Source organism: Eumetopias jubatus, unplaced genomic scaffold (genome assembly GCF_037043125.1).
Source record: "Eumetopias jubatus isolate StellerSeaLion01/CBP00866 unplaced genomic scaffold, mEumJub1_p1.0 scaffold_10, whole genome shotgun sequence".
In the NCBI taxonomy this organism is placed as follows: Eukaryota; Metazoa; Chordata; class Mammalia; order Carnivora; family Otariidae; genus Eumetopias; species Eumetopias jubatus.
This window is the reverse complement of record NW_028274816.1, coordinates 12,550,654-12,577,546: the sequence shown is the minus strand read 5'-3', so window position 1 is coordinate 12,577,546 and position 26,893 is coordinate 12,550,654. Positions and strand designations below refer to the sequence as shown.

Below are 26,893 nucleotides of genomic sequence, written 5' to 3'. Positions count from 1 at the left end.
CCGGCTGGAGGCGTGGTGGAGACCCGGCGCCGCGGGCTCACTTTATAGGCGGAGCGGGCGGCCCGGGCGCAAAGGCCCCGCCCCCGCCCTTGCACCCGCCCCGCCGAGAGCGCGCGGCGCGCGGCGCCTTGGCCGAGCTGTGTGCCCCTGGCCGGGCCGGGCGCAAGAGTCCCCGAGGGCGGCTCGCCCCGCTGCGCAGCGCGCCGAGGGACTGCGCGCCGGGCGACACGCCGAGTCCCAACCTCCCCGCCCGCCCCCTGTCGGCTCCCGCAGGTCGGCAGCCGCCCCTGTTCCCGGGTGTTCCGAGAACCCAGTGCCTGGGTCCTCGCCCACTTCCCCGCCCCGGGCCCCGGGCCGGTGTCCCCGGGGTCGCCCTTTCCCGGAGCCCGTGTGCAACCCCGGCCTCTCCCTCACGACCCGGGCCTGGGGAGGGGCGCCGCTGGGAGGGGCGCCGGGTGGAGGGTGGGTGTGGCGAGAGACCTGAGAGAGTTGTGTGCAGAGCACGGGCGGTGGATGTGCCCTTTGCCTCCCTTGGCCTGTCTTCTCGGTGTCCCCACATTAGGACTGGGCTTTCAGGCCCTTTTATGCTGTACACCGTGCGGCGGACACAGACCGCCGCCTCTTTCCATTCTGCATGCCCGAACGGATATATGCGCGCGATTGTGCGGGCCTTCTTTGCGTTAAAACTAGTGCTCCCCACCCCAGGAGGTTCCCAAAGGGTAAGATACCCAGAAAGGAGGAACCCTTTTAGGGGACAGGGAGACCTGGCTTTAAATAACAAAATAAGAAAGTGGTAATTTCCCTTTCAGTATTCCAAGAATTACATAGCATTTACTGACCTCCTCCTCGTCCTCCCCCGCTCCCCGCCAGGCATTGCCTGTCTAGGTCCCTGTTTTGGGCCCTCCGCTGCAGCTCAGGCAACAACGCGGTGAGCTCAGGCTTGGGGTTCCCTTCCTTTCCTTCTCCCCACCAAGGCAGAAGGGATGCGTGGGCACGTTTGTCGTGGTGCTCCTTTGCCTAAACTTTCTAGGGACTCTCCTCAGCCCTGCCCATTCACCCCACTCAGGCTGGAGGTTCCCAAGGCATGGATGCTACCCCACCCCACCCCAGAAGGGATCCTTTTAGGTGATAGGCAAACCTGGCATCAAATAACAAAGCAAGACAAGTGGTTCTGTCCCTTTCAGTATTCCTGAGAACCACATGGCGTGTAGACTGTTCCGAGTGTCGCTTATCACTCGGTTCATTGAACCCCAACAGCAATCCTAAAGGGGGGACATTAGTTTTGAGCCAGTTTCCCAAAGTACACACAGCGCAAAGGAGCTATTTGACTTTGCTTAACCTCTCTGGAAATTGGCACAATCACTTCAGCCCCTGCATGTTCACTCTCACTGGTTCCTATACAGATCAAATGACCTAAAGGATGGGAAAGACTCTTGTGTCTATCCAAATGCTGAGGCAGCCTCCTGTCCTGAGGGCCTTATTGCTGGTCATCCACACTCCCCCTTGTCCCAGGTCAGCAAACTTCCAATCCCATCTCTAGCCTCCAACCCAGAGTAATCCTTCCAAACCAACGGGCCTTTCCCCTGGAGCTTTTTGGGAACTAGAAGTAGTCTCTCTCCACAAATCTCAGTGTGAATAGAGTAGTGACCATAATGGCCACTGTTTATTAAGCCCTAGTTAGAAGCCAGGCCACTATCTCATTTAATTTCCCACATTGCAAAATAATCTCCTTTTTATACAGGAAGAAATGGAGGCTCAGCAAGTACCAACAACTTGCCTAGTCAGATGGCCAGGAAGTGGAAAAGTCGGCTGTGAACCCACCAAAGCCCATGCCCTGGATACACGCTGCCTTCTGAAATCCTCTTTTCACACCAGGCACCTGCCGGCAAGCAGGGTCCTGACTCCAGACCCCATGACTCCCTTTTCCCTCTGATCAAACATCAAGTAGCATTTCCCTCCACAAATAGCCGGGGGGACTAACCGTTGGCATTAATTACAAGTCACTCAGGGCCTCACTCCTGCCTAATAAACACCACCTCGCCCTCCAAAGCGCAGAATCGGCCATCACTGTGCACAGGCAGCCGTGAAATATTTCAGCTGGAACCAGTTTCCAGGTACCCTCCTTCTTGCTGGGAAATGGCTGAGCACGAGCCAAACCCAACGAAGCCCCTGTGGAGATGTTGAGGACAGTGCTACTCAAGGTGGTCCACACACCTTGTGAATTGTTTCTAGTGCTAAATGCACACCCTCAATGAATAAATGCATACTTCGCAATTAAAAGTTCCTCATATACGTATTGAAATTTGTTGAATCAAAAACGGGTTTGGGGCACCTGGGTGGCTCAGTCGTTAAGTCTCTGCCTTCTGCTCAGGTTATGATCTCAGGGTGTTGGGATTGAGCCCCCGCATTGGGCTCCCTGCTCGGCGGGAGGGCTGCTTCACCTTCTCCCACTCCCCCTGCTTGTGTTCCCTCTCTCGGCGACTGTCAAAAATAAAATCTTAAGAAAAAACACCTGGGTTTTGCATATTGTGCCTTTTAAATTTTTTCTTAGCAATTTATTTTCCCAAAGTTTAAGTCTGTGTTATAAAATAAAAATTGGTCATAAAACAATTTGAAGAAAATAAAAAGTGGTCCCTCAAGTGTTTCAGAAGCAAGCCCTGTATAGAAGTCTTAAAAGTGCGGAATTGGATTTCATCCCGAGTACTTTTTAAGACTTTAAGTAATCTCTACACCCAATGTGGGGCTTTAACTTAAAACCCGATCAGGAGTTGCACACTCCGAAAGAGCCAGCCAGGTGCCTCTCGGAGTATTTTTGAAGCCTAACATTGCTGAGGACCTAAATTTGGCAGGGAATCGCGAGAGTAAATTTTAAGTTGAGAAGTTCTAGATCAACATTTCCAGGGAGAAGAGAGGGTAACTGTGTTGGCTCCATACCCTTAAGTCATCCTGATACTTTCATCTGCAGCCAACAAAACTAACGGAGAGGTCACCTGACTTGCATAAGGCAGTTTGTTAGGGGCAACCCTTGAGTCCAGAACCCAGGTCTCTGTACCAAGTCCAACACCCATCCCAGCCACGATGGGTCTCAAGTTCCTTATTTCCAAAGCACACAAAACAGCCAGAATAAACTCAACAATTTTTATTTTAACTCAGGTACTTCATAGAAACAGGAAATGTAGCAAATGGGTCAGGGTAGTATGAAAAATGTTTTAAAACTGCAGGTGTGTACACATGGCTGTATTTACTTCGGGCACAGGCTCCCCCACATCAGGCACAGCAACTGCACTTGTCCGATGCGCCTTTGCAGATGCAGCCCTGGGCACACTTGGCACAGCCCGCGGGACAGCAGGAGCAGCAGCCTGGGGCAGAAGGGCACAGGGTCAGAGCTGACATGCCCAGGGCCCCCCCCTTCCTAAGGGCAGCCCCGGCGGACCCTGGCTTGATGGCAGGCCGTCTCTAGACAACTGAGTCCTACCCATTGGGAAAATGCTGCCCTGCTTCCAGCACAGGACAGAATGCCTGGGGACACACTCACAGGGCGTCCAGGGACAATGTAGGTCCCCCAGAACCATACATCTTGATGGGAAATCCTCAAGATCAGAAAGAGGGTGCCCCCTGCCTAGCAGCTCCCGGCGGGGGGCACGGAAGCTGTGGGCTGTCCCCACAGAAAGGGCTACGGCAAGTCAGAGAAACCACACATGGTCACCAAGCTCATGTACATCAAGTGTTCAGGACACTGCAGGGTTCAGGACACTGCAGGGTTCAGAAGGCTGCATCAGGAGGCAGGAGACCTAGATCTGGGCCTCAGTCTTCCTATTCTAGGATGAGGCTGGGACTCCATCATCTACATGCTCTTTCAGCTCCAATTCTGAGGTGGGGGCTCAGGGCAGGGGATGCAGAGAGGCTGGGTCACTGGCCTGCTCCTGCCTGCCGAGCTCTGGGCTCCCCCCGCCCACCCAGCCCAGTCCCCAGTCCCCCGACCCCCACAGAACACCCCACCACACTCACTCTTCTTGCAGGAGGTGCATTTGCACTCCTTGCATTTGCAGGAGCCGGCACACGTGCAGGAGCCACCTGCGAGGGAGAGGAGGAGGACCAGTGAGCAGGAGAGCGATGTGGGAGCCACGGCAGGCGGCCAACAAGCTGCCCCGATCTCCAGTCTCCTGTCACTGCCCAGCCCTGGCAGCTCCTTTCTCACCCAAGGGCAGGTCATCAAGGGAAGCCCCACTTTCTTCTGGTGCTAGGAAAGGTAGGTCCCTTCCAGATGTGACTGTACGAGGAGGGTCCCAGGCTCCGGGCTCAGCCCAAGCAGGCTGGGTTGGGGGCCAGGGCCCTAGGTCTTGAACCCTGAGGATGCAATGTCCCCACCTGCTGTCAAGTTCCAGGTGAGCAGCCCCCGGTCAACAGGGGGACCTCGACGTGACCGCAATACCCTCAACTCTAAACTCTAAAATGCTCTCCGGAGCTTGGCCAGGGACAGCGCACAGCACGTGCGGACTCCGGGAGTCTACTCCAGGTCCAGCTCCAGCTCCAGCTCCAGCTCCAGCTCCAGCTCCAGCTCCAGTTCCAGCTCCAGCTCCAGGTCCAGCTACAGGTCCAGCTCCAGGTCCAGCTCCAAAACCCGCCCCTCTAACCCCGAGGACACGCGCTCTGGGCCGGGAAAGCGTGACCCACCTTAAGGCTCAGAGCAGGGGGTTCCCTTACCGGTGGAGCAGGAGCAGTTGGGGTCCATTTCGAGCGGGTCGAGTTGAGGACGGAGGTCCAAAGCAGGCGACACGGAGAGACACGGCTGCCGGCTGGAGGCGTGGTGGAGACCCGGCGCCGCGGGCTCACTTTATAGGCGGAGCGGGCGGCCCGGGCGCAAAGGCCCCGCCCCCGCCCTTGCACCCGCCCCGCCGAGAGCGCGCGGCGCGCGGCGCCTTGGCCGAGCTGTGTGCCCCTGGCCGGGCCGGGCGCAAGAGTCCCCGAGGGCGGCTCGCCTCGCTGCGCAGCGCGCCGAGGGACTGCGCGCCGGGCGACACGCCGAGTCCCAACCTCCCCGCCCGCCCCCTGTCGGCTCCCGCAGGTCGGCAGCCGCCCCTGTTCCCGGGTGTTCCGAGAACCCAGTGCCTGGGTCCTCGCCCACTTCCCCGCCCCGGGCCCCGGGCCGGTGTCCCCGGGGTCGCCCTTTCCCGGAGCCCGTGTGCAACCCCGGCCTCTCCCTCACGACCCGGGCCTGGGGAGGGGCGCCGCTGGGAGGGGCGCCGGGTGGAGGGTGGGTGTGGCGAGAGACCTGAGAGAGTTGTGTGCAGAGCACGGGCGGTGGATGTGCCCTTTGCCTCCCTTGGCCTGTCTTCTCGGTGTCCCCACATTAGGACTGGGCTTTCAGGCCCTTTTATGCTGTACACCGTGCGGCGGACACAGACCGCCGCCTCTTTCCATTCTGCATGCCCGAACGGATATATGCGCGCGATTGTGCGGGCCTTCTTTGCGTTAAAACTAGTGCTCCCCACCCCAGGAGGTTCCCAAAGGGTAAGATACCCAGAAAGGAGGAACCCTTTTAGGGGACAGGGAGACCTGGCTTTAAATAACAAAATAAGAAAGTGGTAATTTCCCTTTCAGTATTCCAAGAATTACATAGCATTTACTGACCTCCTCCTCGTCCTCCCCCGCTCCCCGCCAGGCATTGCCTGTCTAGGTCCCTGTTTTGGGCCCTCCGCTGCAGCTCAGGCAACAACGCGGTGAGCTCAGGCTTGGGGTTCCCTTCCTTTCCTTCTCCCCACCAAGGCAGAAGGGATGCGTGGGCACGTTTGTCGTGGTGCTCCTTTGCCTAAACTTTCTAGGGACTCTCCTCAGCCCTGCCCATTCACCCCACTCAGGCTGGAGGTTCCCAAGGCATGGATGCTACCCCACCCCACCCCAGAAGGGATCCTTTTAGGTGATAGGCAAACCTGGCATCAAATAACAAAGCAAGACAAGTGGTTCTGTCCCTTTCAGTATTCCTGAGAACCACATGGCGTGTAGACTGTTCCGAGTGTCGCTTATCACTCGGTTCATTGAACCCCAACAGCAATCCTAAAGGGGGGACATTAGTTTTGAGCCAGTTTCCCAAAGTACACACAGCGCAAAGGAGCTATTTGACTTTGCTTAACCTCTCTGGAAATTGGCACAATCACTTCAGCCCCTGCATGTTCACTCTCACTGGTTCCTATACAGATCAAATGACCTAAAGGATGGGAAAGACTCTTGTGTCTATCCAAATGCTGAGGCAGCCTCCTGTCCTGAGGGCCTTATTGCTGGTCATCCACACTCCCCCTTGTCCCAGGTCAGCAAACTTCCAATCCCATCTCTAGCCTCCAACCCAGAGTAATCCTTCCAAACCAACGGGCCTTTCCCCTGGAGCTTTTTGGGAACTAGAAGTAGTCTCTCTCCACAAATCTCAGTGTGAATAGAGTAGTGACCATAATGGCCACTGTTTATTAAGCCCTAGTTAGAAGCCAGGCCACTATCTCATTTAATTTCCCACATTGCAAAATAATCTCCTTTTTATACAGGAAGAAATGGAGGCTCAGCAAGTACCAACAACTTGCCTAGTCAGATGGCCAGGAAGTGGAAAAGTCGGCTGTGAACCCACCAAAGCCCATGCCCTGGATACACGCTGCCTTCTGAAATCCTCTTTTCACACCAGGCACCTGCCGGCAAGCAGGGTCCTGACTCCAGACCCCATGACTCCCTTTTCCCTCTGATCAAACATCAAGTAGCATTTCCCTCCACAAATAGCCGGGGGGACTAACCGTTGGCATTAATTACAAGTCACTCAGGGCCTCACTCCTGCCTAATAAACACCACCTCGCCCTCCAAAGCGCAGAATCGGCCATCACTGTGCACAGGCAGCCGTGAAATATTTCAGCTGGAACCAGTTTCCAGGTACCCTCCTTCTTGCTGGGAAATGGCTGAGCACGAGCCAAACCCAACGAAGCCCCTGTGGAGATGTTGAGGACAGTGCTACTCAAGGTGGTCCACACACCTTGTGAATTGTTTCTAGTGCTAAATGCACACCCTCAATGAATAAATGCATACTTCGCAATTAAAAGTTCCTCATATACGTATTGAAATTTGTTGAATCAAAAACGGGTTTGGGGCACCTGGGTGGCTCAGTCGTTAAGTCTCTGCCTTCTGCTCAGGTTATGATCTCAGGGTGTTGGGATTGAGCCCCCGCATTGGGCTCCCTGCTCGGCGGGAGGGCTGCTTCACCTTCTCCCACTCCCCCTGCTTGTGTTCCCTCTCTCGGCGACTGTCAAAAATAAAATCTTAAGAAAAAACACCTGGGTTTTGCATATTGTGCCTTTTAAATTTTTTCTTAGCAATTTATTTTCCCAAAGTTTAAGTCTGTGTTATAAAATAAAAATTGGTCATAAAACAATTTGAAGAAAATAAAAAGTGGTCCCTCAAGTGTTTCAGAAGCAAGCCCTGTATAGAAGTCTTAAAAGTGCGGAATTGGATTTCATCCCGAGTACTTTTTAAGACTTTAAGTAATCTCTACACCCAATGTGGGGCTTTAACTTAAAACCCGATCAGGAGTTGCACACTCCGAAAGAGCCAGCCAGGTGCCTCTCGGAGTATTTTTGAAGCCTAACATTGCTGAGGACCTAAATTTGGCAGGGAATCGCAAGAGTAAATTTTAAGTTGAGAAGTTCTAGATCAACATTTCCAGGGAGAAGAGAGGGTAACTGTGTTGGCTCCATACCCTTAAGTCATCCTGATACTTTCATCTGCAGCCAACAAAACTAACGGAGAGGTCACCTGACTTGCATAAGGCAGTTTGTTAGGGGCAACCCTTGAGTCCAGAACCCAGGTCTCTGTACCAAGTCCAACACCCATCCCAGCCACGATGGGTCTCAAGTTCCTTATTTCCAAAGCACACAAAACAGCCAGAATAAACTCAACAATTTTTATTTTAACTCAGGTACTTCATAGAAACAGGAAATGTAGCAAATGGGTCAGGGTAGTATGAAAAATGTTTTAAAACCGCAGGTGTGTACACATGGCTGTATTTACTTCGGGCACAGGCTCCCCCACATCAGGCACAGCAACTGCACTTGTCCGATGCGCCTTTGCAGATGCAGCCCTGGGCACACTTGGCACAGCCCGCGGGACAGCAGGAGCAGCAGCCTGGGGCAGAAGGGCACAGGGTCAGAGCTGACATGCCCAGGGCCCCCCCCTTCCTAAGGGCAGCCCCGGCGGACCCTGGCTTGATGGCAGGCCGTCTCTAGACAACTGAGTCCTACCCATTGGGAAAATGCTGCCCTGCTTCCAGCACAGGACAGAATGCCTGGGGACACACTCACAGGGCGTCCAGGGACAATGTAGGTCCCCCAGAACCATACATCTTGATGGGAAATCCTCAAGATCAGAAAGAGGGTGCCCCCTGCCTAGCAGCTCCCGGCGGGGGGCACGGAAGCTGTGGGCTGTCCCCACAGAAAGGGCTACGGCAAGTCAGAGAAACCACACATGGTCACCAAGCTCATGTACATCAAGTGTTCAGGACACTGCAGGGTTCAGGACACTGCAGGGTTCAGAAGGCTGCATCAGGAGGCAGGAGACCTAGATCTGGGCCTCAGTCTTCCTATTCTAGGATGAGGCTGGGACTCCATCATCTACATGCTCTTTCAGCTCCAATTCTGAGGTGGGGGCTCAGGGCAGGGGATGCAGAGAGGCTGGGTCACTGGCCTGCTCCTGCCTGCCGAGCTCTGGGCTCCCCCCGCCCACCCAGCCCAGTCCCCAGTCCCCCGACCCCCACAGAACACCCCACCACACTCACTCTTCTTGCAGGAGGTGCATTTGCACTCCTTGCATTTGCAGGAGCCGGCACACGTGCAGGAGCCACCTGCGAGGGAGAGGAGGAGGACCAGTGAGCAGGAGAGCGATGTGGGAGCCACGGCAGGCGGCCAACAAGCTGCCCCGATCTCCAGTCTCCTGTCACTGCCCAGCCCTGGCAGCTCCTTTCTCACCCAAGGGCAGGTCATCAAGGGAAGCCCCACTTTCTTCTGGTGCTAGGAAAGGTAGGTCCCTTCCAGATGTGACTGTACGAGGAGGGTCCCAGGCTCCGGGCTCAGCCCAAGCAGGCTGGGTTGGGGGCCAGGGCCCTAGGTCTTGAACCCTGAGGATGCAATGTCCCCACCTGCTGTCAAGTTCCAGGTGAGCAGCCCCCGGTCAACAGGGGGACCTCGACGTGACCGCAATACCCTCAACTCTAAACTCTAAAATGCTCTCCGGAGCTTGGCCAGGGACAGCGCACAGCACGTGCGGACTCCGGGAGTCTACTCCAGGTCCAGCTCCAGCTCCAGCTCCAGCTCCAGCTCCAGCTCCAGTTCCAGCTCCAGCTCCAGGTCCAGCTACAGGTCCAGCTCCAGGTCCAGCTCCAAAACCCGCCCCTCTAACCCCGAGGACACGCGCTCTGGGCCGGGAAAGCGTGACCCACCTTAAGGCTCAGAGCAGGGGGTTCCCTTACCGGTGGAGCAGGAGCAGTTGGGGTCCATTTCGAGCGGGTCGAGTTGAGGACGGAGGTCCAAAGCAGGCGACACGGAGAGACACGGCTGCCGGCTGGAGGCGTGGTGGAGACCCGGCGCCGCGGGCTCACTTTATAGGCGGAGCGGGCGGCCCGGGCGCAAAGGCCCCGCCCCCGCCCTTGCACCCGCCCCGCCGAGAGCGCGCGGCGCGCGGCGCCTTGGCCGAGCTGTGTGCCCCTGGCCGGGCCGGGCGCAAGAGTCCCCGAGGGCGGCTCGCCTCGCTGCGCAGCGCGCCGAGGGACTGCGCGCCGGGCGACACGCCGAGTCCCAACCTCCCCGCCCGCCCCCTGTCGGCTCCCGCAGGTCGGCAGCCGCCCCTGTTCCCGGGTGTTCCGAGAACCCAGTGCCTGGGTCCTCGCCCACTTCCCCGCCCCGGGCCCCGGGCCGGTGTCCCCGGGGTCGCCCTTTCCCGGAGCCCGTGTGCAACCCCGGCCTCTCCCTCACGACCCGGGCCTGGGGAGGGGCGCCGCTGGGAGGGGCGCCGGGTGGAGGGTGGGTGTGGCGAGAGACCTGAGAGAGTTGTGTGCAGAGCACGGGCGGTGGATGTGCCCTTTGCATCCCTTGGCCTGTCTTCTCGGTGTCCCCACATTAGGACTGGGCTCTCAGGCCCTTTTATGCTGTACACCGTGCGGCGGACACAGACCTCCGCCTCTTTCCATTCTGCATGCCCGAACGGATATATGCGCGCGATTGTGCGGGCCTTCTTTGCGTTAAAACTAGTGCTCCCCACCCCAGGAGGTTCCCAAAGGGTAAGATACCCAGAAAGGAGGAACCCTTTTAGGGGACAGGGAGACCTGGCTTTAAATAACAAAGTAAGAAAGTGGTTATTTCCCTTTCAGTATTCCAAGAATTACATAGCATTTACTGACCTCCTCCTCGTCCTCCCCCGCTCCCCGCCAGGCATTGCCGGTCTAGGTCCCTGTTTTGGGCCCTCCGCTGCAGCTCAGGCAACAACGCGGTGAGCTCAGGCTTGGGGTTCCCTTCCTTTCCTTCTCCCCACCAAGGCAGAAGGGATGCGTGGGCACGTTTGTCGTGGTGCTCCTTTGCCTAAACTTTCTAGGGACTCTCCTCAGCCCTGCCCATTCACCCCACTCAGGCTGGAGGTTCCCAAGGCATGGATGCTACCCCACCCCACCCCAGAAGGGATCCTTTTAGGTGATAGGCCAACCCGGCATCAAATAACAAAGCAAGACAAGTGGTTCTGTCCCTTTCAGTATTCCTGAGAACCACATGGCGTGTAGACTGTTCCGAGTGTCGCTTATCACTCGGTTCATTGAACCCCAACAGCAATCCTAAAGGGGGGACATTAGTTTTGAGCCAGTTTCCCAAAGTACACACAGCGCAAAGGAGCTATTTGACTTTGCTTAACCTCTCTGGAAATTGGCACAATCACTTCAGCCCCTGCATGTTCACTCTCTCACTGGTTCCTATACAGATCAAATGACCTAAAGGATGGGAAAGACTCTTGTGTCTATCCAAATGCTGAGGCAGCCTCCTGTCCTGAGGGGCTTATTGCTGGTCATCCACACTCCCCCTTGTCCCAGGGTCAGCAAACTTCCAATCCCATCTCTAGCCTCCAACCCAGAGTAATCCTTCCAAACCAACGGGCCTTTCCCCTGGAGCTTTTTGGGAACTAGAAGTAGTCTCTCTCCACAAATCTCAGTGTGAATAGAGTAGTGACCATAATGGCCACTGTTTATTAAGCCCTAGTTAGAAGCCAGGCCACTATCTCATTTAATTTCCCACATTGCAAAATAATCTCCTTTTTATACAGGAAGAAATGGAGGCTCAGCAAGTACCAACAACTTGCCTAGTCAGATGGCCAGGAAGTGGAAAAGTCGGCTGTGAACCCACCAAAGCCCATGCCCTGGATACACGCTGCCTTCTGAAATCCTCTTTTCACACCAGGCACCTGCCGGCAAGCAGGGTCCTGACTCCAGACCCCAAGACTCCCTTTTCCCTCTGATCAAACATCAAGTAGCATTTCCCTCCACAAATAGCCGGGGGGACTAACCGTTGGCATTAATTACAAGTCACTCAGGGCCTCACTCCTGCCTAATAAACACCACCTCGCCCTCCAAAGCGCAGAATCGGCCATCACTGTGCACAGGCAGCCGTGAAATATTTCAGCTGGAACCAGTTTCCAGGTACCCTCCTTCTTGCTGGGAAATGGCTGAGCACGAGCCAAACCCAACGGACCCCCTGTGGAGATGTTGAGGACAGTGCTACTCAAGGTGGTCCACACACCTTGTGAATTGTTTCTAGTGCTCAATGCACACCCTCAATGAATAAATGCATACTTCGCAATTAAATTTTTGTTCCACATATACGTATTGAAATTTGTTGAATCAAAAACGGGTTTGGGGCACCTGGGTGGCTCAGTCGTTAAGTGTCTGCCTTCTGCTCAGGTCATGATCTCAGGGTGTTGGGACTGAGCCCCAGCATTGGGCTCCCTGCTCGGCGGGAGGGCTGCTTCACCCTCTCCCACTCCCCCTGCTTGTGTTCCCTCTCGCCGACTGTTAAAAATAAAATGAAAAAACACCTGGGTTTTGCATATTGTGCCTTTTAAATTTTTTCTTAGCAATTTATTTTCCCAAAGTTTAAGTCTGTGTTATAAAATAAAAATTGGTCATAAAACAATTTGAAGAAAATAAAAAGTGGTCCCTCAAGTGTTTTAGAAGCAAGCCCTGTATAGAAGTCTTAAAAGTGCGGAATTGGATTTCATCCAGAGTACTTTTTAAGATTTTAAGTAATCTCTACACCCAATGTGGGGCTTTAACTTAAAACCCCAACAGGAGTTGCACACTCCGAAAGAGCCAGCCAGGTGCCTCTCGGGAGTATTTTTGAAGCCTAACATTGCGAGGACCTAAGTTTGGCAGGGAATCCCGAAAGTAAATTTTAAGTTGAGAAGTTCTAGATCAACATTTCCAGGGAGAAGAGAGGGTAACTGTGTTGGCTCCATACCCTTAAGTCATCCTGATACTTTCATCTGCAGCCAACAAAACTAACGGAGAGATCACCTGACTTGCATAAGGCAGTTTGTTAGGGGCAACCCTTGAGTCCAGAACCCAGGTCTCTGTACCAGGTCCAACACCCATCCCAGCCACGATGGGTCTCAAGTTCCTTATTTCCAAAGCACACAAAGGAAAACAGCCAGAATAAACTCAACAATTTTTATTTTAACTCAGGTACTTCATAGAAACAGGAAATGTAGCAAATGGGTCAGGGTAGTATGAAAAATGTTTTAAAACCGCAGGTGTGTACACATGGCTGTGTTTACTTCGGGCACAGGCTCCCCCACATCAGGCACAGCAACTGCACTTGTCCGATGCGCCTTTGCAGATGCAGCCCTGGGCACACTTGGCACAGCCCGCGGGACAGCAGGAGCAGCAGCCTGGGGCAGAAGGGCACAGGGTCAGAGCAGACATGGCCAGGGCACCCCCCCCTTCCTAAGGGCAGCCCCGGCGGACCCTGGCTTGATGGCAGGCTGTCTCTATAGACAACTGAGTCCTACCCATTGGGAAAAGGCTGTCCTGCCCCCATCTGCTTCCAGCACAGGGCAGAATGCCTGGAGACAAAGTCACAGGGCGTCCAGGGACAATGTAGGTCCCCCAGAACCATACATCTTGATGGAAAGTCCTCAAGACAACAGAGGGGGTGCCCCCTGCCTAGCAACTCCCGGCGGGGGGCACGGAAGCTGTGGGCTGTCCCCATAGAAAAGGCTACGGCAAGTCAGAGAAACCACACATGGTCACCAAGCTCATGTACATCAAGTGTTCAGGACACTGCAGGGTTCAGGACACTGCAGGGTTCAGAAGGCTGCATCAGGAGGCAGGAGACCTAGATCTGGGCCTCAGTCTTCCTATTCTAGGATGAGGCTGGGACTCCATCATCTACATGCTCTTTCAGCTCCAATTCTGAGGTGGGGGCTCAGGGCAGGGGATGCAGAGAGGCTGGGTCACTGGCCTGCTCCTGCCTGCCGAGCTCTGGGCTCCCCCCGCCCACCCAGCCCAGTCCCCAGTCCCCCGACCCCCACAGAACACCCCACCACACTCACTCTTCTTGCAGGAGGTGCATTTGCACTCCTTGCATTTGCAGGAGCCGGCACACGTGCAGGAGCCACCTGCGAGGGAGAGGAGGAGGACCAGTGAGCAGGAGAGCGATGTGGGAGCCACGGCAGGCGGCCAACAAGCTGCCCCGATCTCCAGTCTCCTGTCACTGCCCAGCCCTGGCAGCTCCTTTCTCACCCAAGGGCAGGTCATCAAGGGAAGCCCCACTTTCTTCTGGTGCTAGGAAAGGTAGGTCCCTTCCAGATGTGACTGTACGAGGAGGGTCCCAGGCTCCGGGCTCAGCCCAAGCAGGCTGGGTTGGGGGCCAGGGCCCTAGGTCTTGAACCCTGAGGATGCAATGTCCCCACCTGCTGTCAAGTTCCAGGTGAGCAGCCCCCGGTCAACAGGGGGACCTCGACGTGACCGCAATACCCTCAACTCTAAACTCTAAAATGCTCTCCGGAGCTTGGCCAGGGACAGCGCACAGCACGTGCGGACTCCGGGAGTCTACTCCAGGTCCAGCTCCAGCTCCAGCTCCAGCTCCAGCTCCAGCTCCAGCTCCAGTTCCAGCTCCAGCTCCAGGTCCAGCTACAGGTCCAGCTCCAGGTCCAGCTCCAAAACCCGCCCCTCTAACCCCGAGGACACGCGCTCTGGGCCGGGAAAGCGTGACCCACCTTAAGGCTCAGAGCAGGGGGTTCCCTTACCGGTGGAGCAGGAGCAGTTGGGGTCCATTTCGAGCGGGTCGAGTTGAGGACGGAGGTCCAAAGCAGGCGACACGGAGAGACACGGCTGCCGGCTGGAGGCGTGGTGGAGACCCGGCGCCGCGGGCTCACTTTATAGGCGGAGCGGGCGGCCCGGGCGCAAAGGCCCCGCCCCCGCCCTTGCACCCGCCCCGCCGAGAGCGCGCGGCGCGCGGCGCCTTGGCCGAGCTGTGTGCCCCTGGCCGGGCCGGGCGCAAGAGTCCCCGAGGGCGGCTCGCCTCGCTGCGCAGCGCGCCGAGGGACTGCGCGCCGGGCGACACGCCGAGTCCCAACCTCCCCGCCCGCCCCCTGTCGGCTCCCGCAGGTCGGCAGCCGCCCCTGTTCCCGGGTGTTCCGAGAACCCAGTGCCTGGGTCCTCGCCCACTTCCCCGCCCCGGGCCCCGGGCCGGTGTCCCCGGGGTCGCCCTTTCCCGGAGCCCGTGTGCAACCCCGGCCTCTCCCTCACGACCCGGGCCTGGGGAGGGGCGCCGCTGGGAGGGGCGCCGGGTGGAGGGTGGGTGTGGCGAGAGACCTGAGAGAGTTGTGTGCAGAGCACGGGCGGTGGATGTGCCCTTTGCCTCCCTTGGCCTGTCTTCTCGGTGTCCCCACATTAGGACTGGGCTCTCAGGCCCTTTTATGCTGTACACCGTGCGGCGGACACAGACCGCCGCCTCTTTCCATTCTGCATGCCCGAACGGATATATGCGCGCGATTGTGCGGGCCTTCTTTGCGTTGAAACTAGTGCTCCCCACCCCAGGAGGTTCCCAAAGGGTAAGATACCCAGAAAGGAGGAACCCTTTTAGGGGACAGGGAGACCTGGCTTTAAATAACAAAATAAAAAAGTGGTATTTCCCTTTCAGTATTCCAAGAATTACATAGCATTTACTGACCTCCTCCTCGTCCTCCCCCGCTCCCCGCCAGGCATTGCCTGTCTAGGTCCCTGTTTTGGGCCCTCCGCTGCAGCTCAGGCAACAACGCGGTGAGCTCAGGCTTGGGGTTCCCTTCCTTTCCTTCTCCCCACCAAGGCAGAAGGGATGCGTGGGCACGTTTGTCGTGGTGCTCCTTTGCCTAAACTTTCTAGGGACTCTCCTCAGCCCTGCCCATTCACCCCACTCAGGCTGGAGGTTCCCAAGGCATGGATGCTACCCCACCCCACCCCAGAAGGGATCCTTTTAGGTGATAGGCCAACCCGGCATCAAATAACAAAGCAAGACAAGTGGTTCTGTCCCTTTCAGTATTCCTGAGAACCACATGGCGTGTAGACTGTTCCGAGTGTCGCTTATCACTCGGTTCATTGAACCCCAACAGCAATCCTAAAGGGGGGACATTAGTTTTGAGCCAGTTTCCCAAAGTACACACAGCGCAAAGGAGCTATTTGACTTTGCTTAACCTCTCTGGAAATTGGCACAATCACTTCAGCCCCTGCATGTTCACTCTCTCACTGGTTCCTATACAGATCAAATGACCTAAAGGATGGGAAAGACTCTTGTGTCTATCCAAATGCTGAGGCAGCCTCCTGTCCTGAGGGGCTTATTGCTGGTCATCCACACTCCCCCTTGTCCCAGGGTCAGCAAACTTCCAATCCCATCTCTAGCCTCCAACCCAGAGTAATCCTTCCAAACCAACGGGCCTTTCCCCTGGAGCTTTTTGGGAACTAGAAGTAGTCTCTCTCCACAAATCTCAGTGTGAATAGAGTAGTGACCATAATGGCCACTGTTTATTAAGCCCTAGTTAGAAGCCAGGCCACTATCTCATTTAATTTCCCACATTGCAAAATAATCTCCTTTTTATACAGGAAGAAATGGAGGCTCAGCAAGTACCAACAACTTGCCTAGTCAGATGGCCAGGAAGTGGAAAAGTCGGCTGTGAACCCACCAAAGCCCATGCCCTGGATACACGCTGCCTTCTGAAATCCTCTTTTCACACCAGGCACCTGCCGGCAAGCAGGGTCCTGACTCCAGACCCCAAGACTCCCTTTTCCCTCTGATCAAACATCAAGTAGCATTTCCCTCCACAAATAGCCGGGGGGACTAACCGTTGGCATTAATTACAAGTCACTCAGGGCCTCACTCCTGCCTAATAAACACCACCTCGCCCTCCAAAGCGCAGAATCGGCCATCACTGTGCACAGGCAGCCGTGAAATATTTCAGCTGGAACCAGTTTCCAGGTACCCTCCTTCTTGCTGGGAAATGGCTGAGCACGAGCCAAACCCAACGGACCCCCTGTGGAGATGTTGAGGACAGTGCTACTCAAGGTGGTCCACACACCTTGTGAATTGTTTCTAGTGCTCAATGCACACCCTCAATGAATAAATGCATACTTCGCAATTAAAAAATTTTTGTTCCTCATATACGTATTGAAATTTGTTGAATCAAAAACGAGTTTGGGGCACCTGGGTGGCTCTGTCGTTGTTTGCCTTCTGCTCAGGTCATGATCTCAGGGTGTCGGGATTGAGCCCCCGCATTGGGCTCCCTGCTCGGCGGGAGGGCTGCTTCACCTTCTCCCACTCCCCCTGCTTGTGTTCCCTCTCTCGGCGACTGTCAAAAAATAAAATCTTAAAAAACACCTGGGTTTTCCATATTGTGCCTTTTAAATATTTTCTTAGCAATTTATTTTGCCCAAGTTTAAGTCTGTGTCATAAAATAAAAATTGGTCATAAAACAATTTGAAGAAAATAAAAAGTGGTCCCTCAAGTGTTTCAGAAGCAAGCCCTGTATAGAAGTCTTAAAAGTGCGGAATTGGATTTCATCCCGAGTACTTTAAGACTTTAAGTAATCTCTACACCCAATGTGGGGCTTTAACTTAAAACCGATCAGGAGTTGCACACTCCTAAAGAGCCAGCCAGGTGCCTCTCGGGAGTATTTTTGAAGCCTAACATTGCTGAGGACCTAAGTTTGGCAGGGAATCGCGAGAGTAAATTTTAAGTTGAGAAGTTCTAGATCAACATTTCCAGGGAGAAGAGAGGGTAACTGTGTTGGCTCCATACCCTTAAGTCATCCTGATACTTTCATCTGCAGCCAACAAAACTAACGGAGAGGTCACCTGACTTGCATAAGGCAGTTTGTTAGGGGCAACCCTTGAGTCCAGAACCCAGGTCTCTGTACCAGGTCCAACACCCATCCCAGCCACGATGGGTCTCAAGTTCCTTATTTCCAAAGCACACAAAACAGCCAGAATAAACTCACAATTTTTATTTTAACTCAGGTACTTCATAGAAACAGGAAATGTAGCAAATGGGTCAGGGTAGTATGAAAAATGTTTTAAAACCGCAGGTGTGTACACATGGCTGTGTTTACTTCGGGCACAGGCTCCCCCACATCAGGCACAGCAACTGCACTTGTCCGATGCGCCTTTGCAGATGCAGCCCTGGGCACACTTGGCACAGCCCGCGGGACAGCAGGAGCAGCAGCCTGGGGCAGAAGGGCACAGGGTCAGAGCAAGACATGGCCAGGGCCCCCCCCCCCTCCTAAGGGCAGCCCCGGCGGACCCTGGCTTGATGGCAGGCTGTCTCTATAGACAACTGAGTCCTACCCATTGGGAAAAGGCTGCCCTGCCCCCATCTGCTTCCAGCACAGGACAGAATGCCTGGAGACACAGTCACAGGGCGTCCAGGGACAATGTAGGTCCCCCATGGACCATACATCTTGATGGGAAATCCTCAAGATCAGAAAGAGGGTGCCCCCTGCCTAGCAGCTCCCGGCGGGGGCACGGAAGCTGTGGGTTGTCCCCACAGAAAGGGCTACGGCAAGTCAGAGAAACCACACATGGTCACCAAGCTCATGTACATCAAGTGTTCAGGACACTGCAGGGTTCAGGACACTGCAGGGTTCAGAAGGCTGCATCAGGAGGCAGGAGACCTAGATCTGGGCCTCAGTCTTCCTATTCTAGGATGAGGCTGGGACTCCATCATCTACATGCTCTTTCAGCTCCAATTCTGAGGTGGGGGCTCAGGGCAGGGGATGCAGAGAGGCTGGGTCACTGGCCTGCTCCTGCCTGCCGAGCTCTGGGCTCCCCCCGCCCACCCAGCCCAGTCCCCAGTCCAGCCCCGGACCCCCACAGAACACCCCACCACACTCACTCTTCTTGCAGGAGGTGCATTTGCACTCCTTGCATTTGCAGGAGCCGGCACACGTGCAGGAGCCACCTGCGAGGGAGAGGAGGAGGACCAGTGAGAAGGAGAGCGATGTGGGAGCCACGGCAGGCGGCCAACAAGCTGCCCCGATCTCCAGCCTCCTGTCACTGCCCAGCCCTGGCAGCTCCTTTCTCACCCAAGGGCAGGTCATCAAGGGAAGCCCCACTTTCTTCTGGTGCTAGGAAAGGTAGGTCCCTTCCAGATTTGACTGTACGAGGAGGGTCCCAGGCTCCAGGCTCAGCCCAAGCAGGCTGGGTTGGGGGCCAGGGCCCTAGGTCTTGAACCCTGAGGATGCAATGTCCCCACCTGCTATCAAGTTCCAGGCCAGCAGCCCCCGGACAACAGGGGGACCTCGACGTGACCGCAATACCCTCAACTCTAAACTCTAAAATGCTCTCCGGAGCTTGGCCAGGGACAGCGCACAGCACGTGCGGACTCCGAGAGTCTACTCCAGCTCCAGATCCAGCTCCAGATCTAGCTAGAGTTCCAGCTGCAGTTTCAACTCCAAAATCCGCCCCTCTAACCCCGAGGGCACGCGCTCCGGGCCGGGAAGACGTGCCCCACCGTAAGGCTCAGAGCAGGGGGTTCCCTTACCGGTGGAGCAGGAGCAGTTGGGGTCCATTTCCAGCGAGTCGAGTTGAGGACGGAGGTGCAAAGCAGGCGACACGGGGAGACACGGCTGCCGGCTGGAGGCCTGGTGGAGCCCCGGCGCCGCGGGCTCACTTTATAGGCGGAGCGGGCGGCCCGGGCGCAAAGGCCCCGCCCCCGCCCTTGCACCCGCCCCGCCGAGAGCGCGCGGCGCGCGGCGCCTCGGCCGAGCTGTGTGCATCTGGCCGGGCCGGGCGCAAGAGTCCCCGAGGGCGGCTCGCCTCGCTGCGCAGCGCGCCGAGGGACTGCGCGCCGGGCGACACGCCGAGTCCCAACCTCCCCGCCCGCCCCCTGTCGGCTCCCGCAGGTCGGCAGCCGCCCCTGTTCCCGGGTGTTCCGAGAACCCAGTGCCTGGGTCCTCGCCCACTTCCCCGCCCCGGGCCCCGGGCCGGTGTCCCCGGGGTCGCCCTTTCCCGGAGCCCGTGTGCAACCCCGGCCTCTCCCTCACGACCCGGGCCTGGGGAGGGGCGCCGCTGGGAGGGGCGCCGGGTGGAGGGTGGGTGTGGCGAGAGACCTGAGAGAGTTGTGTGCAGAGCACGGGCGGTGGATGTGCCCTTTGCCTCCCTTGGCCTGTCTTCTCGGTGTCCCCACATTAGGACTGGGCTTTCAGGCCCTTTTATGCTGTACACCGTGCGGCGGACACAGACCTCTGCCTCTTTCCATTCTGCATGCCCGAACGGATATATGCGCGCGATTGTGCGGGCCTTCTTTGCATCAAAAACTAGTGCTACTCCCAGCCTGCGGGGGCACCCCACTCCCAGCGGTTTCCAGAGGGTGAGATGGGTATCTCCTCTCAAAGATGATACGGAGACCGGGCTCTAAATAACAAAGAAAAGTAGTTATTTCCGTGTCAACATGCTGAGAGTTAAGTAGAATTTAGTATGTGCCAGGCCATATTATATTCACTTTTGATTTGTGTACCCTCACAAATACCCCAAAAGGGAATTACTCTTACTTTTGAGCACTTTTTCTTAATGGATACCTACAACACAGAAGTCTAAGTTACTTGGCCAAAGTCCCACAGCTAGGAAATTACACTCTGATGAATCCAGTCAGTTTTCTAAGGGAAAGAGAAGGTCCGTGATAAGCCTGACTTTGGCCTGGGAATGTCTACATTTCTCCACTGCATGAAATCTTTTCTATAAGAGTAGGCGGCCACATAACCCTGAGTAGCAAAAAAAGTGATCCATAAGTGAAATATATAGTTATATATTCTTATATACTGGATATACTTTTGTGGCTATTTTCTTTTTTTCTTAAAGATTTTATTTATTTATTTGAGAGAGAGAATGAGAGAGAGAGAGAGAGCACATGAGAGGGGGGAGGGTCAGAGGGAGAAGCCGACTCCCTGCTGAGCAGGGAGGCCCATGTGGGACTCGATCCTGGGAGTCCAGGATGATATGACCTGAGCCGAAGGCAGCGCTTAACCAACTGAGCCACCCAGGCGTCCCTGGCTATTTTCTATGTTAGAATAAGATTCTCATTTTAGGGCGCCTGGGTGGCTCAGTTGGTTAAGCGAGTGCCTTCGGCTCAGGTCGTGATCATCCTGGAGTCCCTGGATCGAGTCCCTGGATCGAGTCCCTGGATCGAGTCCCCGGATCGAGTCTCGCATCGGGCTCCCTGCTCAGCAGGGAGTCTGCTTCTCCCTCTGACCCTCCCCCCTCTCATGTGCTCTCTCTCTCTCTCTCTCTCATTCTCTCTCTCAAATAAATAAATAAAATCTTTAAAAAAGGAAAAAGACTGATTCTCATTTTCAGTAAGGATAAACAGTTTACTTTTCATATAAACTAAAGAAAATATGAATCATTCCCAAGTACAATGTCAAAATATGGTGGAGGTGGTAAAACAATTGGTGGGTGTCTTTTGGTATCGGATATAAGGCACAGAACATCTTCCTTGTGGCTTTATACCTGTTATGAGGATCACAATTGTGTGGCGGAGATTAAAGGATGCTCCTGGCCTATAGGTCATGTTCTTATGTGGTTGATAAAGACCACACAGGAAACATAACTGGACACCCCAGGCCTGGCTTATTTGTCTGGAGGGAAATAAATACCCCTTATGCTACACATAGTAATAAAGTAATAGCTAATATTAATAGACCACCCATCACGTGCCTGACACTGTTCTAAGTTCTTTACACGTATTTACTCACTCAGTTCTTTGAGACATACCTTTTTTACCCTTTTTAGAACAGAGGAAGCTAAGCCAGAGAGGTTCATGTCACGCAGCTGTAAAGGACACGGGTGGGATTTGCACGCACGTGGGCTGACTGCAGCATCATGGCCTCACCCACCATCCTGCACCACGACTTCACGTGAAAGGTGAGGACACTGAACACCTGGCACAGAGGCAGCGTGGGAAGAGCGCTGAGTTGGCAGTTAGATCCTCTGCATAGCTCTGTGTCCTCTCTGGCCTTCCATTTCCCATCTCTCAAGCTGGGGCACAATTGGTCCATCTCCAAAGGCTCTTCCACCTTTGAATATTGGGAAGCAATATTTAACACCTAGTGACATCATCATCAGCCAGCTATGGACAGGGCATGAGGCCAGCTGTATAGGTTCAGACCCCTGACTAGGAGCTGTGTGACCTCGGGCAGGTTGCTTAACCTCTCTGAAGACAGCACAATTGCTCCAGCCCCTGCATGTTCACTCTCTCACTGACTCCTGCAGACCAAATGACGTGAAGGATGGTAAAGATTTTTGTGTCTGTCCAAATGCTGTGGCTGCATCTTGTCCCTGGAGACATCATGCAGGAGGTACCCACCCTCCCCCTAGCACCATGTCAGCAAATTTCCAATCCCATCCTTAACCTCCAACCCAGAGTAATGCTTTCTAACTAATGACCCTTTCCCCAAGAGCTTATTGGGATCCAACAGTATTCTGTCTCCACCAATGTCGGACATAATGACCCCTGTTTATTAAGCCCTGGCCAGGAGCCAGGACACTTTCATTTAATCCCCATATACAGAATCTGCTTTCTACAAAGGAAGAAATGGAGGCTCAGTGAGGATGAGCAGCTTGTCCAAGCTACTTGTTGCAAAGTTGGTTGTGAACCCAGACCGCCTGACACCAAAGCTCATGCCCTGGACACACGCTGCCTTCTGAAATCCTCTTTTCACACCAGGCACCTGCCGGCAAGCAGCGGCAAGCAGCGTCCTGACTCCGGACCCCGTGACTCCCTTTTCCCTTTGATCAAACATCAAGTAGCAGTTCCCTCCACAAATAGCCAGGGGGACTAACCGTTGGCATTAATTACAAGTCACTCAGGGCTTACTCCTGCCTAACAAACACCATGCCCTCCAAAGCGCAGAATGGGCCATCACCGTGCACAGGAAGCCATGAAGTATTTCATCTGAGACCAGTTCTCGGGTATCCTCCCTCTTGCTGTGAAATGGCTGGCCACTTCCCAGTTCCCTAGTCCGTGTTGGTTTCAAGGTGCCAAGGACAACTGGATTCTGGAGGGACAGATTCCAGCCTGACCTAGGGAGGAACTTCCAAAGTTCCAGAGCCAAGTCAAACCAGAGAACTCTCAGGAGTACAGGGTGTCCCGTCAGTGGCACAATGGCGGGGAGCAGGCCAAATGCCCTGTGGGGAGGGATGACAGTGCTCCTCAAGGTGAGTGGTCCATGGCACTGGGGCATTTGTGAGTTCTCTCTCGTGCTCAGTGAAACACCTTCAGTGCTGAACATCTATGTGCGGCGTTTTAAAATCTCTATTTTACTTGTTTTTCATGCATTCATTGAAATTATGTGTGCTCAATCTAAAAACATGGGCTTTATATTGTTCCATGGCATTTTCATGAAATATATTTTACCAAGGTTTAGTTTGGGATGGATAGAAATAAAAATCGTCTTTACCACAGGTTTTTTTTAGAAGGCCCAGGTAGCATTTGAAGGTGACTACCTCCTGTAGTCATTTTCAAGCCTAGAATCCATGAGGTACTGAGGTTGGGCAGAGAAACCTTGGAGCATGATTAAAGTCTGGATCGACAGGGCACCTGCCTGGCTCTTTCTGTAGAGCATGTGACTCTTGACCTCTGGGTCATGAGTTCAGGCCCCACAGTGGGAATAGACATTTAAAAAGTAAAATTGCCATGAGAACAGAGGGCCCCGGGGCCTTTATATCCTCTGGCATAATATCCTTCCATTTTACAGAAGGTGAAGCTCTGTGAAGTCACCTGGCTTGCCTTAAGGCACTCAGTTTCTAGGGAATTAACATTTGTATTTAGAAAACAGGTTCTGCAATTCCCGTCGAATTCCCCACCCTAGTCCCGGTGGGCACGCAAAGGAAAACAGCAAGAATAAATAAAGTCGACAACTTTTATAATTCACATATTTTATAGGAAAAAGAAAAAAGAAACAAGGAATGTAGCAAATGGGTCAGGGTTGTACCCAAAACAAAAAGCACCAAAAAAACACTGCAGTGTGTACACGTGGCTGTATTTACATCGGGCGCAGGCTCCCCCACATCAGGCACAGCAACTGCACTTGTCCGATGCGCCTTTGCAGATGCAGCCCTGGGCACACTTGGCACAGCCCGCGGGACAGCAGGAGCAGCAGCCTGGGGCAGGGAAGGGGAAGGCAGCGATGAGCGCTGGGCACAGAGGATTCAGGTCGTCCGGGACAGGGCGCGCTGTGGAGGCAGCACCTTCCCTCCCCCAGCTGAAGGAGCTTCAGGTGTCCAGTTCAAACTCCCCTCGGGGTAGAGAGAGTAGGGGTGGGTAGGGGATGTAGGACCAAAGATTTCACTCACTCTTCTTGCAGGAGGTGCATCTGCACTCTTTGCATTTGCAGGAGCCGGCGCACGTGCAGGAGCCACCTGCAAGGAGTAAAGGCAAGCGATGATTACTGTCCCTGGACTCGAACGCGGGAATACATGCGGGCTGCCCGGGTTTCTGTCTCAGTTCCCACAACCAACCCCTGGGAACCGGGACCCAGCCATGAAGTCCGACCCCTTATCGGTATAAGCGGGGGGGGGGGGGGGGGTGCCTCGATTAACCTAGAGAGAGGTGCACCAAAAAGCTTTGGGAAAGGGCAGTTAGCACCCCCGAAGCTAAGTGGCCAGGAAGAGAAGAGGGCGTCAGAGATTGCTTCTCTAGCTCTGAAGCGACGCGCAGCCCCCGCCCGGATCTCTTTACCCGCCGCGCAGGAGCAGTTGGGATCCATAGCGAGAAGAAGCGGTGGCTGGAGTCCGGGGACAGCGGCCGAGGAAGGAGCTGGCACTTCGGAGAGGCGTGGTACAGGGCGGCGCGGCGGGCCGCCTTTATAGCGGGAAGGAGCCGGGGCGAGTGCAAAAGCCCGCCCCGCCGGCGCTGCCTGCACACGTCCCGCGCTGCATCACCCGCGGCCGCGCGGCGCACGGGGCTGTGCACACGGCCGTTCGCCCCGGTTCCCAGAAGCCGCCTCCGTGAGCCCCGGGCCACCCCGCACGAGGGAGGGCCGGGTGCAGAGCCGGGACACCGCGTGCCTGGTGGCTGGGCCGTGTGCCCAGCACGCTGTTCCCCCACGCCCCTCGCCCTCCTGGTCTGTGCTTGAACTCGTTTGCCTGGGAACGCGGACAGGGATGGGGGTGGGGAGGAGGGGGGGGAAATAAGCTGGGAGGGGGTGGGGAACGGGTCTTAGGGACTCTGCTTGGACAAAAAAATCGGTTGGAAGTGCAGACAGATTACAAAAACCTCTTTGTACCTGTCAAGGCTTAATAATTTTAACAGCATAGTAAGCCCATGGGGTGGATGGTTATGGATAACATATCCATCCAGTGTATATGGAGTGCTTTATTGTGTGATTGTGTGTGATTGTGTGTTATCTGCCGGCTCTCATTTAATCCTGTAATAACCGTGAAAAAGAAAATCACAGGCCCAAAATGGTGTCACTTAGACCAAGTCACCAAAGTGGGCTTAATACCTAACCTAACTGCAGTTTCAACCTCCCCCAGAAATGTAAGTCTTAGGGGTCAATCAGGAATTTTCTGATCAGCACCCAGGAGGCAATCTGTCACCAGGGTCCTATTTCCCAAAGGAAGATGAAGTGATCCACCTAATAAGACCCCTGCCCTTCCACCTAAGGGAAGGTGACCTTGCCTACAACAATCCTTTCTTTTTCCCTTGCTCCTAACTTCTTGCCCCACTCTCTTTCCTATAAAAACCTTCCACTTTGTACAACTCCTTAGAGCTCCCCTCCACTTGCAGATGGGACGCTGCCTGATTCATGAATCATGCAGTAAAGCCAATTAGATCTTCAAATTTACTAAGTTTTGTTTTTATTTTATTAAAATATTTTACTTATTTGACAGAGAGCAGGAGAGTGAGAGAAAGCACAAGCAGGGGGAGCAGCAGAGGGAGAGGGAGAAGCAGGCTCCCCACCGAGCAGGGAGCAGGGAGCCTGATGCGGGGCTCGATCCAAGGACCCTGGGACCAGGACCTGAGCCAAAGGCAGATGCTTAACTCGATCCAAGGACCCTGGGACCAGGACCTGAGCCAAAGGCAGATGCTTAACTGACTGAGCCACCCAGACGCCCCTGAATTTTGTTTTTAAACACAACCTTGTGAGGTAAAGACTATCCCTTAGTCTTATTTTATTTTATTTTTAAAGATTTTATTTATTGGGCGCCTGGGTGGCTCAGTTGGTTAAGCAACTGCCTTTGGCTCAGGTCATGATGCTGGAGTCCCGGGATCGAGTCCCACATCCGGCTCCCTGCTCGGCGGGGAGTCTGCTTCTCCCTCTGACTCTCCTCCCTCTCATGCTCTCTGGCTCTCATTCTCTCTCTCTCAAATAAATAAATAGAATCTTTAAAAAAAATATTTTATTTATTTATTTATTTGAGAGAGAGAGAGCACATGAGGGGGGGTTAGGTCAGAGGGCGAAGCAGACTCCCTGCCGAGCAGGGAGCCCGATGCGGGACTTGATCCAGGGACTCCAGAATGATCACGACCTGAGCCGAAGGCAGTCGCTTAACCAACTGAGCCACCCAGGCACCCTCCCTTACTCTTATTTTAAAGAGGAGGAAATGGCGGCCCAGAGAGGTTAAGTAACTTGCCCAACGTCACAGAGCTAGTGCATAGCAGAGCCTGGTGATTCAAATCAAAGCGTCCAGCCGATGCTAAGGATAGATCATCTAAGGGTAGACATCACCAACAGGGGAGAGTTAAGGATCAAGAAACTAAGAGCCTGGTGCTCAGGAAACTCAGAGTCATGGGGGCAGCCCCATGGGTGCATAGGGAAAAGTGACACCAGGGTCCTAGCTAGGATGGAGGCTACCCTCAGGGACGGGGGGAACAGAGAGGGGGAGAGTCAGTCCAGCCTGGGAGGAGGTGGGCCAGTGAGCTAAGGAGGGTGAGTGAGATTCAAGGAGTTGTATTCCAGCCTGCAGTTGGAAAGTTGGCATTGCCCTGGAACATTTGGAAGGGAAAAGCCCACAAGAACTTTCTTCCCCCGTGTAGCGGAGGGGAAGAGTGGAGGTAGCAACCAGTTTCCTCTCTGAGGGGGCACACCCTACTTCCCTGCTCGTGTGGGTCTGGCCGCTGGGTAATGGATCTTAGATCATCACCCTTGGAATGCCCAGAGTGTGTCATCAGAGGAGTCAGCAACCTTTGGTTGCTGGAAGTTTCCAGGAAGCTTAGGGAATGCCAGTTGCTGCAGCCGGGACTTAAGTGAGGAGGCGGGCAAGGACAGGCTGTTCTCGTAGCATTTATTGTAAGGTCCTGTGGAAATGTCTTCATAGCTCGGCTGAAACGTCACTTCCTCGGGAGCCCGTCCTGAACCCCGTGCTCGGTCA

The 26,893-nt window shown here is 54.8% G+C and overlaps 5 protein-coding genes across 5 annotated transcripts; all 5 read right to left on the bottom strand.

Annotated features, from left to right (window-relative positions):
• Nucleotides 1-3,226: 3,226 nt before the first annotated feature.
• On the bottom strand, nucleotides 3,227-4,796 carry LOC148163157 (metallothionein-1-like). The gene is made up of 3 exons (XM_088027120.1): nucleotides 4,705-4,796; nucleotides 4,009-4,074; nucleotides 3,227-3,359 (listed from the first exon to the last, which is right to left on the bottom strand). Exons 1-3 carry the CDS (start codon nucleotides 4,730-4,732, stop codon nucleotides 3,268-3,270), a joined length of 186 nt encoding a protein of 61 aa, XP_087883246.1. The 5' UTR covers nucleotides 4,733-4,796; the 3' UTR covers nucleotides 3,227-3,267.
• Nucleotides 4,797-7,946: 3,150 nt separating this feature from the next.
• Nucleotides 7,947-9,582, bottom strand: LOC148163156 (metallothionein-1-like). Its single transcript, XM_088027119.1, has 3 exons — nucleotides 9,491-9,582; nucleotides 8,801-8,866; nucleotides 7,947-8,151 (listed from the first exon to the last, which is right to left on the bottom strand). Exons 1-3 carry the CDS (start codon nucleotides 9,516-9,518, stop codon nucleotides 8,060-8,062), a joined length of 186 nt encoding a protein of 61 aa, XP_087883245.1. The 5' UTR covers nucleotides 9,519-9,582; the 3' UTR covers nucleotides 7,947-8,059.
• A 3,155-nt stretch (nucleotides 9,583-12,737) lies between these two features.
• Nucleotides 12,738-14,393, bottom strand: LOC114204277 (metallothionein-1-like). Its single transcript, XM_028097410.2, has 3 exons — nucleotides 14,302-14,393; nucleotides 13,606-13,671; nucleotides 12,738-12,942 (listed from the first exon to the last, which is right to left on the bottom strand). Exons 1-3 carry the CDS (start codon nucleotides 14,327-14,329, stop codon nucleotides 12,851-12,853), a joined length of 186 nt encoding a protein of 61 aa, XP_027953211.1. The 5' UTR covers nucleotides 14,330-14,393; the 3' UTR covers nucleotides 12,738-12,850.
• A 3,121-nt stretch (nucleotides 14,394-17,514) lies between these two features.
• Nucleotides 17,515-19,164, bottom strand: LOC114204210 (metallothionein-1-like). The gene is made up of 3 exons (XM_028097374.2): nucleotides 19,065-19,164; nucleotides 18,417-18,482; nucleotides 17,515-17,748 (listed from the first exon to the last, which is right to left on the bottom strand). The coding sequence occupies exons 1-3, from the start codon at nucleotides 19,090-19,092 to the stop codon at nucleotides 17,657-17,659; spliced, it is 186 nt and encodes a 61-aa protein (XP_027953175.1). The 5' UTR covers nucleotides 19,093-19,164; the 3' UTR covers nucleotides 17,515-17,656.
• Nucleotides 19,165-23,495: 4,331 nt separating this feature from the next.
• LOC148163155 (metallothionein-2) lies at nucleotides 23,496-24,337 on the bottom strand. Its single transcript, XM_088027118.1, has 3 exons — nucleotides 24,258-24,337; nucleotides 23,873-23,938; nucleotides 23,496-23,680 (listed from the first exon to the last, which is right to left on the bottom strand). The coding sequence occupies exons 1-3, from the start codon at nucleotides 24,283-24,285 to the stop codon at nucleotides 23,589-23,591; spliced, it is 186 nt and encodes a 61-aa protein (XP_087883244.1). The 5' UTR covers nucleotides 24,286-24,337; the 3' UTR covers nucleotides 23,496-23,588.
• Nucleotides 24,338-26,893: the final 2,556 nt, after the last annotated feature.